This window comes from Bos taurus, chromosome 10 (genome assembly GCF_002263795.3).
Source record: "Bos taurus isolate L1 Dominette 01449 registration number 42190680 breed Hereford chromosome 10, ARS-UCD2.0, whole genome shotgun sequence".
In the NCBI taxonomy this organism is placed as follows: domain Eukaryota; kingdom Metazoa; phylum Chordata; class Mammalia; order Artiodactyla; family Bovidae; genus Bos; species Bos taurus.
The window spans coordinates 51,420,997-51,439,640 of record NC_037337.1 but is presented as its reverse complement, the minus strand read 5'-3'; the positions used below and the strand labels follow the sequence as shown (position 1 = coordinate 51,439,640).

Genomic DNA, 18,644 nt, shown 5'->3' with positions numbered 1-18,644 from the left:
ACCATCTTATGGTTAGCTTTTCACTGAAGTTCTCTCATTTCACAGAATACACATTTCACACCGAGTCCTCAGGTTCTTTTTCCCTCCTTTTAAAATCTGTTTGTTATAGTATGTGTAATAAAATCTTGGATAACTACTATAGTTTGCCTAAAAGGTGTCACTTTCTTTAACTTTCCCAAACTTTAACATAAATTGTCTTCAATTTGAGTCTTCAGGCAGTATAATGCTACATGTTATTTATTGTTTATTTACTTACAATAATGGATACATTAATTATATCTATTCTGAATGATAGAGGCAATTATGCAGGTACCATATAACATTAAAAATTTATATACCAGTAGCCTTTTTTCCTGGAGAAGGCAATGGCACCCCACTCCAGTACTCTTGCCTGGAAAATCCCATGGACGGAGGAGCCTGGTGGGCTGTAGTCCATAGGGTCGCTAAGAGTCGGACACAACTGAGCGACCTCACTTTCACTTTTCACTTTCATACATTGGAGGAGGAAATGGCAACCCACTCCAGTATTCTTGTGTGGAGAATCCCAGGGACAGGGGAGCCTGGTGGGCTGCCGTCTATGGGGTTGCACAGAGTTGGACATGACTGAAGCGACTTAGCAGCAGCAGTCATTTTTCCATTAATGATTCCTTTCACTCTCATGGTTTTTCTTTTTAGGTAACTCTGCTTAAGCATCTTAGAAAAATTGTGATAATTTCTTCCTGTTTATTTTCCTTAAAGCAAAGCCAGCCAGTGCAAGCTTCTCCATCAAGTGGCAGACAATCTGGAAACAGTGAACGTAAACGAAAGGAACCACGAGAAAAAGATAAAGAAAAGGAAAAGGAGAAAAATAGTTGTGTCATTTTATAACAAGTGTGGGTTCTGTTGGAGCCATCTGTATGTCTTCAAAAACAACCATAGGAGGAAAGGAAGAAAAACCGATAAATACCGTCTGTGCCTGATTTACCAATGGATTTTGTTCATGTTTATCAGGGGAAAGGTTGTTACTTAATTACAATCAGACTTTTAAAAATCACAGAGTACACTCTTTATGAGCTGGAGTTTCATGTTACAAGTTGGAAATGCTGTATTGTTATTCATGAAAAATAATGCACTTGTAGCCAAATAAGTAAATAACAGCAAATTTTGTGTCATAGTGACATTCATAACTCATATCAGTTAGTAAGCTATTTCATCTTCTGTTCTAACAATGAATAGAGATAATTGATTTTGTCTGATTCCTTCCTCAAATCTAAATATTAGCACAATAGTTTCTGAAATTAATTTTTACAATGTTAAATTATGATCTGATCCATGAGAAACCAGGGGTTTAATATAGATTTAAAAAGAAAAAAAAAAGACAAAAATAATAAGAATAAATAACCCTCAGTTGTATATTGGACTAGTTCAGCCCTTGAACAGCTTTACCTTTGTTTAGGAATGTACATTTTAGATATACCTTGAGAAACTGATAATGGAACTTGGATTTAATTTAGATAGGAAAAAAAATATAGATTTGTATTTCTTTTCCAGTAGCAAAATTATGTAACACTAATACTCATCAAAATCAGATCTTAATAACTTTGTAGTGTTGTAAAATTTTGAGGAGTTTTAAAATCTTTAATATAGGTTACTTGGACCACAGTTACTATTTATTCAGTGTGACAAGTGAGTATAAAGAGGAAACCACAGTGGATGCTAGCCCTTGTAAATATAGGGATGTACAAAAAGAGATAGTTCAGTGTCTACCTTTTTCTATAATTACCTTGAACCTTAAAATTTAAATCATGTTTATTTTGTAGAAAATTAAGTATACTTATTAAATCAAAAAAAAGCACATTTCTGAAGGGATGTTAGACAGAGATAATCTCTGAGTCTAGTAGAAAAGCATTATTAAAAATCTGTTTGATGATAGATAAGAATTTGGAGGAATTTATGTAGAAACAATCAGATTTTTCTAACTTATAAGAACCAAATAACCTATAACATCTTATAGTGTTTCTAGGATTCAGAAAGAATATTTATTGAACTTTATTATGAGGCAACACATATTTTCCTGTATTTCTATAGTTTGGAAAACTATCCTTGATAGTCCTTTTTATATGCTTTATATTTAAAAGTTTGTTTTAGTCATTTTTGAAAAGACTATTGCTGCTGTAAGTAGTTACATGATTTACATTCTAAGCCTCAGTAAATTTGTCTGTTCAAGAGCATCTTAATTTAACCTGAGCATCCACTTAGAGAATGCTTTTTGTGGTCTGGGGGACGAAAGACTACAAAAAAACCCGTCGTCTTGATTTCTTAAGCTATGTCCTTCACATTCTCTGTGATCCAAGACCAGTTGTAGGATAAATCTATATATAAAAAGTAAAGTCTTATTTATGGATGAAGTTATTCTAAGAAATATTCAGGGTCAAGCTGTATCTTTTGTGTCTGCCTGTATCGCATGTTTCTTTATGTTATACCATTTGTTATTCCTTCAAATTTCACATGCTAGCATGATAAGTCATCAGAGAACCTATTTGGCTTATAAAACTTTCATACAAAATATTTGGTGAGCCTCTTGACCGTTACCCAAAATATGCAAATATTGCTCAAGTAATCAGATATAAGATGTGCTACACAGTTCTCTGTTAGCTCAAACAAGTTGAGTTTTAGGCCAAGTTTATTCTTCATATCACTCTGTTGGTTAAAGGAGGAAACACAGTGTCGGTGCATTATATTTTATTAGGAAACAAAACAATAAATCCTGAGAAATTTTTTAAAATGTATTTGAGGCATACTTTTCCATAAGTATATTCTTAACTATTCATTGCCCTTGAAAAACATATGTGTAGAAGTTATTCCTCTGTTAGTTGTTACTGTCTTCTTAATTTATTCCAAAGACAACACTGCCATTCTGCATTCCCATTGAAGGAAAAAAAATTTACTCAAAACCAGCAGTACTGCTATCAGATAAGTAAATGTCAATGTATACTTATAAGAAATAAGTAAGAAATATAATGTGTTTGTTAATTCAGCCTTTTTCTATGTAATATTTCCCAGTTGGGCTTTCTTACATTCCTGGAATTCAGTTTGGTATACCAAGAGTAATAATGATAAAATGTTTACTTTGAATACTGTGGGGGAAAATTAAATGTTCTGTTAAAAAAATTTCTTAGAGATCTGGTTTTGCATCCTTGAAAGTAAAAAAGAATTTAGAGCAATTATGTTTTTATTTTGCTCAAGTCAACAAATTACATATTCAGACGTTTCATTGTTGGTTTGGGTATATTGGAATTTGATAGTGGTGTATTAGTCTTTCCTTCACAGTATTTTGTAATGCTTGAAAATTGTTACATGTATAAGACTAGCAGAAATTAGAACTTAAACATTTTTGTTTTTAAGATTTATAGGCTAGATTAGAGGCACATTTGCATCAACCAGTCACCATTAGAGCTAGCAAAAGAGGCAGATGAATGAATGGATATGATCATTGAACTTTCTCGTACTTTCAAAGACTATTCCTTAATGTTAGTGATCAGTCTTTATTAACAGTAGGAAAATTTTCTCATGCCAATCCCATTGAATCGAAAATGTTCTCATACCAATCCCATTGAATCAACAGTGCTGTGATTTACAGTGTTATCAACACTTAAAAATTGTTTTGTGTGTGTGTGTGTGTGTGTTTCTGAAGCAAGGATCTATGACTTCTAATAGATTCTCAAGGGAATCTGGGAACGTTCCTCAAATTTAAGAATCATCATTGTAAGCATACACATACCAAGCTATTTGAGACAGTTAAAACTGGGATTTGGCTGCTTCCTGTAAAATGCTAGTTCAGTGTGCATAGGTAAAGTAACTTACTTCATGTTTCAAGGTGTCCAGTAAGTAGTTGAATGAGACATAGATTTAAGTATTAGAATTAGGCTTTGGAATATATTTTTTGTCTTACGTCTCTAGTATTTGACTACTTATCCCACATTATGTTTTGAATTCTTCCCCATACTTCTTGATCTTAGCTTAATTAACAAGCAGTTTACTATCAGATTGATTGAATCCAACATTAACCATTTTATACTTTCACAAAACCGTAACATTTTGTTTTCAATGAATAACCAGCTCAGTTCACTGAGCAAAACATCTCAAGAGGAAAGAGGACTAGAAGTCAAATATATATTTAAGAAGAGAACTATATTAATGTTGGCCTTTCAAGCAGATACTTATAAAATTCTACTGGACAAAAATCAAGGCAAGAATTTCTAGAGCTGTCCTAAAACAAATCATTTGTTTTTTTTAAAAAAGCAAATTGATGGCATTTCATTTAACTTTCCTATTAAATGAAGTTATAGTAAAACATGATGGAAAGGCTTTTACCTATCACAAAATATTTGGACATACAACTTAAACCCTAATAATAAATTTACTAAAATTTGATTAAAATAAGATGGCATTAAAGATAGCATATAATTTGTATTTTAAGGAATGGGAAATGTGAAATTCTGAAGCATTTTGTCTGAAAACCTGGCTTTTATCCTGCCTTCAGCAAATTTACTGTGCCTCAGTTTAAGTATCTAAAGAGTGCTCATTTTTAGTGCTTTGCACCTTCGAATATAGGGCATAGTATAAGCACAGGGTATTATTGAAATAATTATAAATATTACACATCTTTTGCTCTTGAATATGTAGATTTTTTTTCCCCAATGGCAATATTTCTACAGCCAGTCTTTTTCTGAATACTGTTAAAGTGTGGAGAGTCGTCTTGTGTTTAAGTATGGTATCATCTCCTCCCCAAGTGTGTGTTTTGTTTTGCTGCACTGCACAGTATGTGGGATCTTAATTCCCAAACCAGGGATCACACCCGTGCCCCCTGCAGTGGAAGTGCTGAATCTTAACCACTGGATGCCAGGGAATTCCCTCTTCCACAAATGTAGAATTTTACAGTTGCTTTTGTGTTCTGTAGGGCTACAGAATCAAAACCAAGAGTACTTAGGAGTATAAAAGGATTGAAAATCTATTTTTTCCAGTATCTTTAATATATCTAAATATTTAGATTCTGTTCCTTCATGGAATAAAGTACAGTGGGATCAGATTACTGATACATATATGTAAACTTTTTTGCTGGATGAAATTCATTTAGATCTCTTATGTGCTGTCCTTTTTAGGATTATTTATTTTTTTTTAACTATAAAATGTTATTTGATAATATACAGTTAAATTTCTATTAGAAAGTAACCAAAAATAGTAAAAGAACTAACTGGAACCAGAGTTCAGTTCTTAGGTCCTCTAGTTATTGAGTGTCATTTTTACAGATGTCCGACACTCTTGAGAAAACATGAAAAATTGTGGTTACTCTTTTGGAGTGACACTTTAAAACTAAAATTATAATCAAAGGCTTCTTGAATAAAATATACTGTAATACAGAGATAATGCAGTCTAAAGGGACAAATTGCAGGACCCTGTTAATTTATTTTGAAGATTTATCTAAATTTTAGCTCATGCATGTCTCTTTCTTAATCCCATTGTTTCTACTGTTAGAAATTAGAGTTTAGTAAATTGTGATATGCATATATGTATTTTACATGATGGATTCTAATGTCTAACTTTCCTTTTCTGATCTCAAAAAAAAAATTCAACTCATAATGCAGGGCAAAAGTGTTCAACTGTTCCCTCAAGCTTAGCTTTATACTGTTGACCTGAGAAAGAGTGAGATTTAGACTTGTCTACTTATAAAAAATTTTTTACAGCATAGGACTGTCCCAGAAAACGTGTTAAAATACCATGGCAGAAACATAAAACCTAAGCTTTAAACCACTGTAGATTTAAAGATCAAAAAGTTGTAGTACTATGTTACAATGTCTCTACTTAGTCTGATATTAATTCTAAGAATTCCTTCAAACCACTTAATAATTTGTCACAATTAACTTTAAGGATTTTGTATCTATCCTCACTGCAATATCCTGACAGGCAGAGGCACCTCCTAGATTAGATGGTAGACAAAGCAAAATTTTTCTGAAGGTGATCCTGGCTTCTTCAGCGCTAATGTACTTATAGCTTTAAATAAGAATTCAGGAAACTGAAATACCTATTTAAATTCTCAAATCAAAGACCTGTCCAAATGAGCATTATAACTGAAATACCCTGCAGAACAGTTCTAACTAATGAAATGCGTTTTAAGACTAAGATTGGCATTTAATCTGTCCTGTATGTTTCTCAATTTTGTCTGTTTTTGTTGTTTTTTACATGGTAGTTGAATGAAATAGCCATTTTTTTCCAGGGTATATAGGATATCCTAGAGCTTTGCAGATTTTTAAAGATGAGAATTTGAAAAGCTTCCAGTGGTTTTTGTTAAAATGCTATTTTCTTAATAAAATGATAACTATTATTTTCACAGATCTGCACATTACAAATAGGATAATATGATCGGAGATTGATGTGTGCTTGCTACCCAACAATCAGCAAAAGGGATAATCATCACTTGTGAAACTTCAGAGGTACCCTGAAAGTCATTTCCTCAAGTTAGTGCGTGTGTCTTTTTTCCTTGAATTGTGCAGAATAATTGGAATGTCACACGTATTTGGGGGCCTAGCAAGTGAAATGGTGTAACGACCACAGAGAAAGTGATCTTGAAATACAACAAGAAAAAAGGTTTTCTTCTTCTTCCACTTTATTGTCCAGCTATTTGGGTCCGGAGGTTGCTATGATAGATCTCTGTACCAGGCCAAGACTGGCCAACTGAAATAGAGTTCTCAAAAAGTTTAAATACATAGACTGTGTATGAGTGCCTATTTTTTTCTCCTTCTTTCCTTTACTATCTTAATGCCCTTTCTGCTTCTAAAACAATTTATCAGTTTTACTTTATGACCAGCTTGAATTCCATTTGTAGAATAATAGCAGCCCTAGAGGTTGATAGAAAAGAGCATTGAAATACAGTTTTTGAATGAAAACACCTAAAAGCATCTCCCCAGCTTAGGGTTGAACTGAATTTTTAAGAAAATTATTGTTTTATATGCTAATTATGCTAAAACTATTTGAATTTAAAAACTAAGTCTTAAGTTTCAGAAGTTTCACTTTTGGAGGATACTCCTATAAGGGGCATATTGAACAAAGATGAGAAAGTATAAAATATTTCTGAAGGAATTATTCAGTATTATTCAACTTTTAATTTCATGTTTGTTATTGTACCACAAAGATAGTGTCATTTTTGGATTAAAATGCTAGATTTTTGTTAATACACTTAAATCTGTAGCCAGTGGTAACACTATTAGTATTTTTTATTATAGATTATATTTTATTTCAATAAACTTTGATATTTAGACCCAAAAGTATTTCTGCTATGTATATTCATCTCATTAAGCTACTTCTTATAAACTTAAAATAAGTGGGAAAATGGGGAATTAACATTAATTCACATTTACCTAGGATTGTTACCTCTTAACATACTTGGACCAACTCTTTTTTTTAAACTTTTTTTTTTTAAATCTTTTCCAATGTGTCTCTTTTTGTGCCAGTACCATACTGTGTTGCTTACTATGGTTTTGTAGTATAGTTTGAAATCTGGAAGGGGAATACCTCCACCTTGTTCTTTTTTCTCTGGATTGCTTTGGTTAATCAGGGTGTTAGGATTGTTTTCCTGTTTCTGTGAAGAATGTCATTGGCATATTGGTGGGTAATGCATTGAATCTGTGAATGGCTTTGGGTAGTATGGCCATTTTAACAGTATTAATTCTTCCAATCTGTAAGCATGGGTTATCATTTCATTTGTTTGTCTTCTTCAATTTCTGTGAAGTTTTGTTTTTTTTTTTCTGTGAAGTTTTATAGTTTTCATTATACAGATATTTCACTTACTTGGTTAAATTTCTTCCTAAGTACTTTACTGGTTTTGATGCCATTTTAAATGAGATAAGTTCATTTCTTCCTCAAATACTTCATTGATTTTGTATGTTGATATTTAGCATAGCAAGGCAGCCATGCTCATTACTATATACCAGTGCTGCACTGTATATTGATTTATATATCCTGCCACTTTACTGAAATTATTGACTAATTCCAAGATTTTTGAATTAGTTGGGAATTTTGAATTCTTGAGATTTTCTATATATAGGATCATAATCCTATATGACATTTTAACTTCTTTCTTTCTGATTTGGATGCCTTTTATTTCTTTATCTTGACTAGTTGCTCTAGTGAGGATTTCCAGAACTGTATTGAAAAGGTGTGATGAAACTGGGCATCTTTGGCTTATTCCTGATCTTAGGGAAACATTTTCACTTTCTCTCCATTCTGTATAATATTAGCTGTGGGTTTGTTGTATATGGCCTTTATTATGTTGAGGCATGTTCCTTCTATATCCAGTATGCAGTATCATAAAATGATAAAATGCTTTTATCAAATGCTTTTTCTGCATCTATTGAGATGAGCAGGTGATTTTTACCTTTCATTTTATTGGTGTCATGTATTACAGAGGTCCTAAATCTTTTTGGCACCAGGGACCAGTTTCATGGAATACAGGCTTTTCATGGTCCAGTGTGGGGGAGGATGGTTGCCAGATGATTAAAGCACATTACATTTATTGTGTACTTTATTTCTATTATTACACTGTGATATACAATGAAATAATTATACAAATCACCATAATGCAGAATCAGTGGGAGCCCTGAGCTTGTTTTTCTGCAACTAGACAGTTCCCTGTGGGAGTGATGGGAGACAGTGACACCTAAATTATATTGCTTATGTCCAGTCTACTCTGTAATCTCATTTGGTCACTGTCACTACAGAAAACCCTGCTTTATAAAGATGGGATGTGCGGAAATGGAAGGATTTTCAGTGCTTTTGTGGCAATATCAGGATATTCCGCCTTGACTTTAATCCAAAATGTATGGAGAGCTGAAGTTGTCACAAATGTAATTTTAAGGCCACGGTCATTTGCATTCTCAAGCAGTGGATCCTCTTCTAGCACAAAGTTGATTCACCTGGCTTAATAAAAAAATGGGTCACAGATCCAGTCTTTCCCAGTTTGGGGGTCTTTTGTAGTTGGAAAGTAATGCTCAAACTCTTTTGAAAGCTGAGATGGGTGATCATGCACCAGCTGGGAGAAAGAAGGCCCTGGCTCAGTCTCTTTCTAAATCTCTGGTGATGTTTGAAATGTCAAAAATCCCAATGTTCATTTGTCTCCTCCACAGTTCCAGTTTGGCTTTGAATGTACCTTGAAAAAAGTTGTTGCTCTCCCCTAAAGTGACAGATTGAGTTTGTTGAGCAGGTTGAATATGTCACACAAGTAAGCAGGTTTTGTGACCTATTATATGTCACTGAAATGTGCTGTCAGTGGTAACTGGTTTTCTAGAAGAAATCTCTGGAGAGGCTCTTGTAACTCAAAAACTCTGGCCAGTGATCTACCTTTAGAAAGCCATCTCACTGCTGTGTATAAGAAATGTATGTGTCCATCTCCTTTTAGAGCTGTGCAAACAGACATGGGTTAAAGGCATGTACTTTCATATGGTTGACAATTTTAATCACATCCTGAAAAACACTGTTACGTTCAGGTGACATTTTTCAGTTTGCTAGCATTTCTCTGTGGATGACACAGTGTGTAGATTCACATTCTGAAGTAGTGAAACCAGAAAGCCATCCAGTCATGGCAGCCGCTCCATCTGTGCATATACCGATACAAAATGACCAATTCAATTTTCCTGATATGTAATCATTCAAAGACTAGAATAGTTCTACAACTGTGATGTTGGTTGGCAACAGAAGTGCACACACCTATTCTCATGCACATCCTTCTGAAAATAGATCACACAAAAACCAGCCTTGTTGCCTCCTTGTCAACACTGAGACACTCATCAACCTGGATTGCACACCACAGTGACTCATTAGTCTTTCTAACTATTGTGTCTCAATATCCTCTGCTGTTTTATCAGTTTGTCTAGTTACTGTGCTGGCCAAAAGAGGAACATGTGCCACCGTTTCAACTGCAGCCTCTTCTAAAAATTCATAACAAATGTCCTTAGCAGCAGGCAGGATCAACTCTTCAATAGTAAAGGGCTTCTTAGCTTTACCAATGCGGTTAGCCACTAAGAAGGATGCTTTTGGCAGACACATTTGATGAAGTGGTGGCCTTCAATAATTGCTTCCATTCTTTGTGTTCACAGTTTTTTTCTTTTGGAAAACTCCAAGGGCGTATCTTTTGATGGAGAGTGCTTGGTCTCCATGTGGTGAAGCAGTTTTAAAGGTTTCATGGCTTTGTTCAATAGCTGGTCACCACAGATTATACAAAGCAGACTTGGAGAAGTGAATCACCTGTTGCAGTGAGCCCATAATTTAAGTAGGACTCTTAGTATTTTCTTTTAAATGTAGCTTTCTTTTTGTTGGCAGTCTTAGAGTCTTCTGCTGTCTCATCATTGGGTCTTTCCACCTTTTCAAAGAAGCTCTTCAGCAACATTAGTTTTTCATTCATTTTCGCTAGGGTTAGCTTGTGGGCTTCGATTTCCCAGGTAGCTCAAATGGTAAAGAATCTGCCTGCAGTACGGAGGACCTGGGTTTGCTCCCTGGGTTGGGAAGGTCATGGCAACCTACTCCAGTATCGTTGCCTGGAGAATTCCATGGACAGAGAAGCCTGGTGGGCTACAATCCATGGGGTTGCAAAGAGTCAGAGACGACTGAGTGACTAACACACTCGCACAGCTTTTGGACTTAGCAATACTGTGGCTGAGACAAGTATGCAGTGCAGGAAAGAGGCACAGACTGAAGTGGCAAACAGAATAATGGGAGGGTCATGCATGGACTAAAATAATTGTTGGATCTGATTTCAAGTCAGGATCATCATCTGCCTGTCACCAGATGCAGCTGTACAGTTGAAGTACATCAACTCAGTTGCCACTATAAAGCCTGCCTACCAGATATAATTTAATTGTCACTTGTCACTTACTGATAGGATTTTGATATGAGTCTGCAACCAGTTCATTTATTATGGTCTCTGTGCAGTCAAACTTTTCTGCTAATGATAATCTGTATTTGCTAATGATAATCTGAATTTCCAACTTCAGGGTAAATTTTAATGCCATTTATAATTTAGTTGCTTAGTATATAGTTACATTATCACTCTAGCTCTGAGATTTTATTTATATGCTGAGATACATATCAATCAAATTGATAAAAATTTTTAAAAAATATTAAAAGCAACAATAGAAAAGCAACAAATAACATCAAAGGGACTCTTGATAAGGTTATCAGCTGATTTTTCACCAGAAAAAGCTCAAGCTCAATAGATACAGATAAAGCTTTTGATAAAATTCACTATCATTTATAATAAAAACTCACTGGAAAGTGTAACCTACCTTAACACAATAATGGACATATATGACAAACCAACAGCTAACATATTCAATGGTAAAAAGCTCAAAGCATTTCCTCTAAAATCCGAAACAAGGCAAGGATGTCCTCTCTCTACTTTTACCCAACATAGTTTTGGAAGTCCTAGCCACAACATTCAGAGAAGAAAAAGAAATAAAAGGAATCCAAACCGAAAAAAGAAGAAGTAAAACTAACTGTTTTTAGGAAATCTTAAAGACACTACCAGAAAAGTACTAGAGCTCATCAATGAGTTCAGTAAAGTTGCAGGATACAAAATTAATACACAGAAATTCCTTCCATTTCTATTCACTAACAATAAAAGATCAGAAACAGAAATTAAGGCAACAATCCCATTTTCCATTGCATCAAAAATAGTAAAAATAACCTACCTAAGGAGGCTAAAGACCTGTACTCTGAAAACTGTAAGACACTGATGGAAGAAATCAAAGATAACACAAAGAGATGGAAAGATATACCAAGTTCTTGGATTGGAAGAATCAGTATTGTCAAATGAATATACTACTCAAGACAATCTATAGATTCAGTGTAATCCCTATTAAATTACCAGTGCAGTTCCCTCCCATACCCACTCCCTCTAGTCACTGTGATTTCTCTTTTTTTTCTTTTTTGCTGTGATCTCTCTTTGGTGAGAGCAGCTAGTCACTAGAGCCACTCACCCACTCACTGCCTTCAACCTCCTCCTCCTCTGATCCCCAGTGAACCAACTTCTACCTTCTCTGCCATAACCACCTCTGCCACTGCTGGCTCCACCACTACTTCCCTCACTCTGCGGCCTCCCCTCTATTCCAGTCCACTCACTTTCATGCACACACATGGATGGATCTCTCAGATGTCCTGCTATGCAGTGGTTTTTTTTCATGGATATCCAATTTGTGGTTTAGAGGGTAAAGCGTCTGCCTGCTGTGTGGGAGACTTGGGTTTAATCCTTGAGTCAGGAAGATCCCCTGGAGAAGGAAATGGCAACCCACTGCAGTACTCTTGCCTGGAAAATTCCATGGACAGAGGAGCCTGATAAGCTATAGTCCATGGGACTGTAGAAGTCACACACGACTGAACAACTTCACTTCAAAAGGGAAGGAAAAAGGGAACAACTCACACTGCCATGAGGCTGACTTCCCTCAAGTTAATTTTTCTATGTGGTGTGAAGTAAAAATCAAGTTATTTTTTGCATACAACCATTCCATTATTTCAGCCTTTCTTGTGGAAAAGATTATCCTTTCCCCATTTTCTTGTATTGGTACCTTTGTCAAAATCATTAACCATGAATGTTTGAAGTTTTATTTTCTTGATCCCATTAATCTATTATTCTATCTTTATGTAAATATCATAACATCTTGATTTGGCTATACAAAAAGTCTTGAAATCAGGTAGCAGGTGTAATTGAATTTTTCTCTGCCATTTTCAGGTTGTTCTGACCTTTATAGATTCTATATAGTTGCATTTTTATATAATTTTAAAAATCATTTAAAATCAATCTGCCAATTTCTACAAAAAAAAGCTCTATAGAATTTTTATTTGTATTGTATTGAATCCATAGAATAATTTCTGAAGCAGTGACATCTTAATATTTAATCTCTTAGTCTGTAGACATCATTGTAAATAAATTAGACTTCATCAAAATTTAAAACGTTTGCTAGGGTTACTTAAGAAAAAGCAAGTGAAATACTGAAAGAAAATATTTTCAAAGCATATACTGTCAAAGACTTGGATTAATACATAAACTTCTACAACTCAAGAGAAGGCAAAAAAATTTTTTACGTTGGCAAAAGTTTGAATAGACACTTCACAAAAGAAAATAAACAGATGGCAAATAAGTACATAAAGAGACTCAACATCTTTAGTCATAAGAAATTTCAAGTTAAATCATAATGAGATACAACTACACACCCACTAGAATGGGTCAAATTAAATAGACTGATAATACCAAGTGTTCATAAAGATGTGAAACAATTAGAACTCTTAGACTGCTTGTATGAATATAAAACGGTATCACACTGGAAAAAAGTTCGGCAGTTTCTTAAAACATTAAAAATATACCTACCATGCAACCTACCTATTTCACTCTTAACAAAGAGAAGTGAAAGCATATGTGCACATAAATATTTGTACACCGATATTCAGAATAACTTCATTTGAAAGAGCATAAAATTAAAAATAACCCAGATGCCCATTACCAGCTGAATGCATAAACAATGTCATTCATCCATACAATGAAGCACTGCTCATCACCATAAAGGAATGAACCATTGATACATGCAACAATGTGAATGAATCTCTAAGTATGCTGAGTAAAAAAAGCTAAATAAAAGTCTAATTTGGTCTTATTAGACCTAAGTGATGAATGAGTTTTTATTCCCACTGATTCTCCATTTGACAGCCCAGTTTTTCCTTGTTCTTAAACCTAGAAAAAATCATGATGTCTCAGAGTGGCTTACAGCAGTCTTAATTCTTGTGATCCCATCCATTAAGGCCTGCATACCCAGTACTGAATATTACTTAAATTACTAATGCCATCCAGAGTGAGAAGGCAATGGCAACACACTCCAGTACTCTTGCGTGGAAAATCCCATGGGCGAAGCCTGGTAGGCTGCAGTCCATGGGGTCATTAAGAGTCGGACACGACTGAGTAACTTCACTTTCACTTTTCACTTTCATGCATTGGAGAAGGAAATGGCAACCCACTCCAGTGTTCTTGCCTGGACAGTCCCAGGGACGGGGGAGCCTGATGGGCTGCCGTCTATGGGGTCGCACAGTCAGACATGACTGAAGCGACTTAGCAGCAGTAGCAATAGCAGCCATCCAGAGACTGGTAATTTAGCTACTAAAGATTTGACTAGCATGTTCTATTTGGTGCCTTTTTACACAGCTTCTCAACCACAATTCACCTTCACCTTTGAAGGAACATAATACACCTTTACTAGGCTACCCATGAGGTCTCTCAACATCTTTGCCATCATACAAAATCTTTTCAAACAACATCTTAACTGCATTCACCTTTCCCCAGGAGCATCAGTATTAAACACATTGATGAGGTCGTCCTTTCAGGAGTTTCACTTGATAGATTCATTAAGGACACACAAGTCCAACATCTTTTAGTCCCTTTAGAGAGCTCTAAAGACAATGTATTACTTAATTACAAATTTTACTTAATCTCACTGATGCCACTATTTATAAATCAGGCCATCTTAAATGGGGCTCCCTTCAACAAAAGTCCCTAAAATCTGTCCAAACTAAAATCAAGGGCACTTCCGTCAGTGCTTTTAGAGACTCATTTACTGTAGGGGCTTTGACAGCTCCCTACATGCACCCTGGAGTCTCTGGACCACCTATGATGACCATAAATTACCAACAGACTAACCTTCTCAGATCCATGCTATATATCATTAGAGCAGAAATTGCTGGTCACATACTGGGATATCCTGGAAATACCAGCTCTCACACACCCCAAGCCTGTGACCGTCTGTACCCATCTGCCAATTATGCCTTGAGCCTATGGAAGCAGCATGGCACAAGCCTGGCACTGCTACTGAGGCCTCCTTGATGCAGGGTGGAGCCAAACCTGGGCCGAAGGGTATGTTCTGCCTCAAAGAGAATTGGCCTCCTTTGCTCTTAGTTCCTTGCCAGATGTCACGACCCCTCCAGATCCCTTGACCCCCTGAGGAGCCATTTGGGATTAACTGAGTGAACAGCAGTAGGGGAGCTCATAGAGTTTACGGCATTGCCACCATCATAAGTGAAGGAGCTCAGGGCAGTGTTGCTGTTTTGTCTGAGATGTCCTTGATGAAGGATGGTACACAGGGGTCAGCAAAATTGGCCAAACTGCGGGTAGTTATCTTAGCACCAAATGCCCTAGTCAGCCAGTTGCCCCATCTGCACATTTTTATAAACATTTGTAGTCTTATTGAGCAAAGAACTATTGCAGGTGTCTTTTATAGTCTTCCAGGGAATTGAAATTTTTTTACATTAAGAGAATTTTGTAAAGGCTAAAATAAATGGAAATCCAAAGGTGCAGTGTTGGTGAGGATGATGGAGGAATCAGAACTTCCCAGCCAAGCTATAAGTTTTTGCACGTCATCAAAGAAACATGCAGTCTCCTGTTACCCTGATGGAAGACTGTGCATTTTCTGTTGACTAATTCCAGACGCTTTTCATGCTTTGACTTGGTCTAACTGAGAGCAAGACTTGTTGGAATTAATCATTTGGTTTTCCAGAAGGAGCTCATAATAGAAGACTCCATTCCAATCCTTCTATATACACATCACCTTCTTTGGATGAAGAATGGCCTTTGCTGTGGTTGGTTCATTTCACTTGCCCCATGATCTCTTCTGTTCCAAATTATTGTACAGTACCCACTCTTCATTGCTTATCACAGTTTGTTTTAAAAATGGGACATTTTTGTTAACATTTCAGTGGAGAATTACATGTGGGAATACAGTCAATGTTTATTTTGTTTTGCTTAACTTAAATGGAACCCAAACATCAAAACGATTCACATAACCAAGCTGGTACAAATGACTTTTAATGCTTGATTGGGATATTTTGAGTATGGTGGCTATCTCTTGTGTGGTATAATGTTGATTGTTCTCAATTAATGTCTCAGTTTGATCACTATCAACTTCAACTTGTCTACCCAGCTGTGGAGCATCGTCCAGCGAGGAATCTCTAGCATGAAACTTCGCAAACCACTTTTGACACATGCAATCAGTCACAGCACCTTTGCCATACACCACGCAAATCTTTTTTTGCATTTCAGTTGTGTTTTTTCCTTTCTTGAAGTAATAAAGTATAATATGCCCAAAATGTTACTTTTTCCTTCCATCTTCTATATTAAAATGGCTACACAAAAATCACCAATTTTGATAAGCTTTTTAAACAATGCACAGATATGACAGCTGTCACAATACAATCTAACAAAATTGTTTCAAATGAAGTTAAAGACAACTGAGTGCTACTGGAGCCATCTTAATGGAAAAAAGTGAACTTTCTGTCCAACTCAATAAATGATGTTATTTTCGTTTTATTGTCTTATGTACTAAAGTAATACAGTCCATTTTTTTCAAAGCCTTGTATCATGTTAAATATCAAATTTTCCTTAATGATTAAGTTCCTGCTGATCTTTTAAACAAAGAAATAAAAATATTTAACTGCTGCAAAGTCCTAACCACCATCTGAGCCTTCATTGAGTTGTAGTAGCAACATCAATTTCACTTTTCACTTTCATGCATTGGAGAAGGAAATGGCAACCCACTCCAGTGTTCTTGCCTGGAGAATCCCAGGGACGGAGGAGCCTGGTGGGCTGCCATCTATGGGGTCGCACAGAGTCAGACACAACTGAAGCGACTTAGCAACAGCAACATCAAAGATCATTCATCACAGATAACCATAACAAATATAATAATGAAAAAGTCTGAAATATTGTAAGAATTACCAAAATGTGATGGAGACATAAAGTAAGCAAATGCTGTTGGAAAAATAGCACCAACAGACTTGCTCAATGCACAGTTGCCACGAACCTTTAACCTGTAAAAAAGCAGTATCTATGAAGCATGATAAAATGAGGCATGCCTTATGTAATAAAAGTGTAAATATTGTATCCCTGGAGAAGGAATTGGTATCCCATTCCAGCTTTCTTGCCTTGAAAATCTCATGCACAGAGGAGCCTCATGGGCTGCAGTCTGTGGAGTTGCAAAAGAATTGGACACAACTTAGTGACCAAACAACAACAAATATATATGTTCCCACCAATTCCACTTCTACATATTTACTCCAGAGAAATGAAAACGTGCACAGAGAATTGTACACAAATATTCATACCAGTTTTATTCATAGTAGCCAAAATCTCAACTCAAATTTTCATCAATAGGTGGATGCATAAAAAATTATAGTACATCCATACAGTGCAATACTATACAGCAACAATAAGGAACTACAAAACAACATGGATGAATAGCAGAAACATTACACTGAACAAAAGGAGCCAGATACAAAATTAGACATTATTGTGTGATTGTTTATATGAAACTCTAGGAAGCAAAATCTCCAGGTGACAGGAAGATCAATGACTGTGTAGGGCTGAAGATGTGACTTGTGATGACCACAAAAGGGCACAAGGAAGACCTTTGGTGATGAAAAATTCTGCATCTTGACCATGGTAGTGGTTACTTGGGTGTATAATATGTCAAAACTCATTATACTGTACACTTAAAATGTGTGCATAGTATTATTTCTAAATTTTACTTTAAAATTAAATATTATTTCTATGTACTAGCAACAAATGACTGAATATTGAAATTTTAAAATTCCATTTATAATATATCAAACACACTAAATATAAATTTGACAAAATATGTATAAGACCTATTCACTGAAAACATAACCTTGAGTTACCTCATTTCTGTCTTTGTCCATGTCCACCTTGAGATTTTACATTTAAAGTTTTAAAGTTAGTTACACAGAGTGAGAATTGTAAAGTGTAATATTTTTGTTTCTTAAGTACAAATTTTAGTTACTGCAAAAAATATTGAACTGTAGTAATATAAATTAAAAATTCATTTTTAATCACTTTTAAAACTAAAGAATAAAGGAAATGCTTATTACAGAGAATAATTTTGTCATACAGAGAAGGAAGTGTTTAGAAATTATTTGCTTTGTGGTATCAAATATATTACATATTAAGTCTTATCTCCCCTACATGGATGAAATGACTTGAACTGATCTTTTTTTTTTTTTTTAAACTTTACATAATTGTATTAGTTTTGCCAAGTATCAAAATGAATCTGCCACAGGTATACATGTGTTCCCCATCCTGAACCCTCCTCCCTCCTCCCTCCCCATACCATCCCTCTGGGTCGTCCCAGTGCACTAGCCCCAAGCATCCAGTATCGTGCATCGAACCTGGACTGGCATCTCATTTCATACATGATATTTTACATGTTTCAATGCCATTCTCCCAAATCTTCCCACCCTCTCCCTCTCCCACAGAGTCCATAAGACTGTTCTATACATCAGTGTCTCTTTTGCTGTTTCGTACACAGGGTTATTGTTACCGTCTTTCTAAATTCCATATATATGCGTTTGTATACTGAATTGGTGTTTTTCCTTCTGGCTTACTTCACTCTGTATAATAGGCTCCAGTTTCATCCACCTCATTAGAACTGATTCAAATGTATTCTTTTTAATGGCTGAGTAATACTCCATTGTGTATACGTACCATAGCTTAATTATCCATTCATCTGCTGATGGACATCTAGGTTGCTTCCATGTCCTGGCTATTATAAACAGTGCTGCGATGAACA

General features: G+C 35.4%; 1 protein-coding gene across 3 annotated transcripts in view; it reads left to right on the top strand.

Annotated features, from left to right (window-relative positions):
- The window catches only part of MINDY2 (MINDY lysine 48 deubiquitinase 2), an 85,756-nt gene extending 69,246 nt beyond the window's left edge, over positions 1 to 16,510 (top strand). For 2 of the 3 annotated variants that reach the window (XM_005211674.5, XM_059890433.1), the window contains one exon: positions 739 to 16,510. In XM_005211674.5, the coding sequence (XP_005211731.1) occupies positions 739 to 867 (129 nt within the window). In that variant the 3' untranslated portion in view covers positions 868 to 16,510. The remainder of the gene's footprint in view (positions 1 to 738) is intronic. The other variant, NM_001046275.2, reaches the window with a different exon arrangement.
- The last annotated feature ends 2,134 nt before the right edge of the window (positions 16,511 to 18,644 follow it).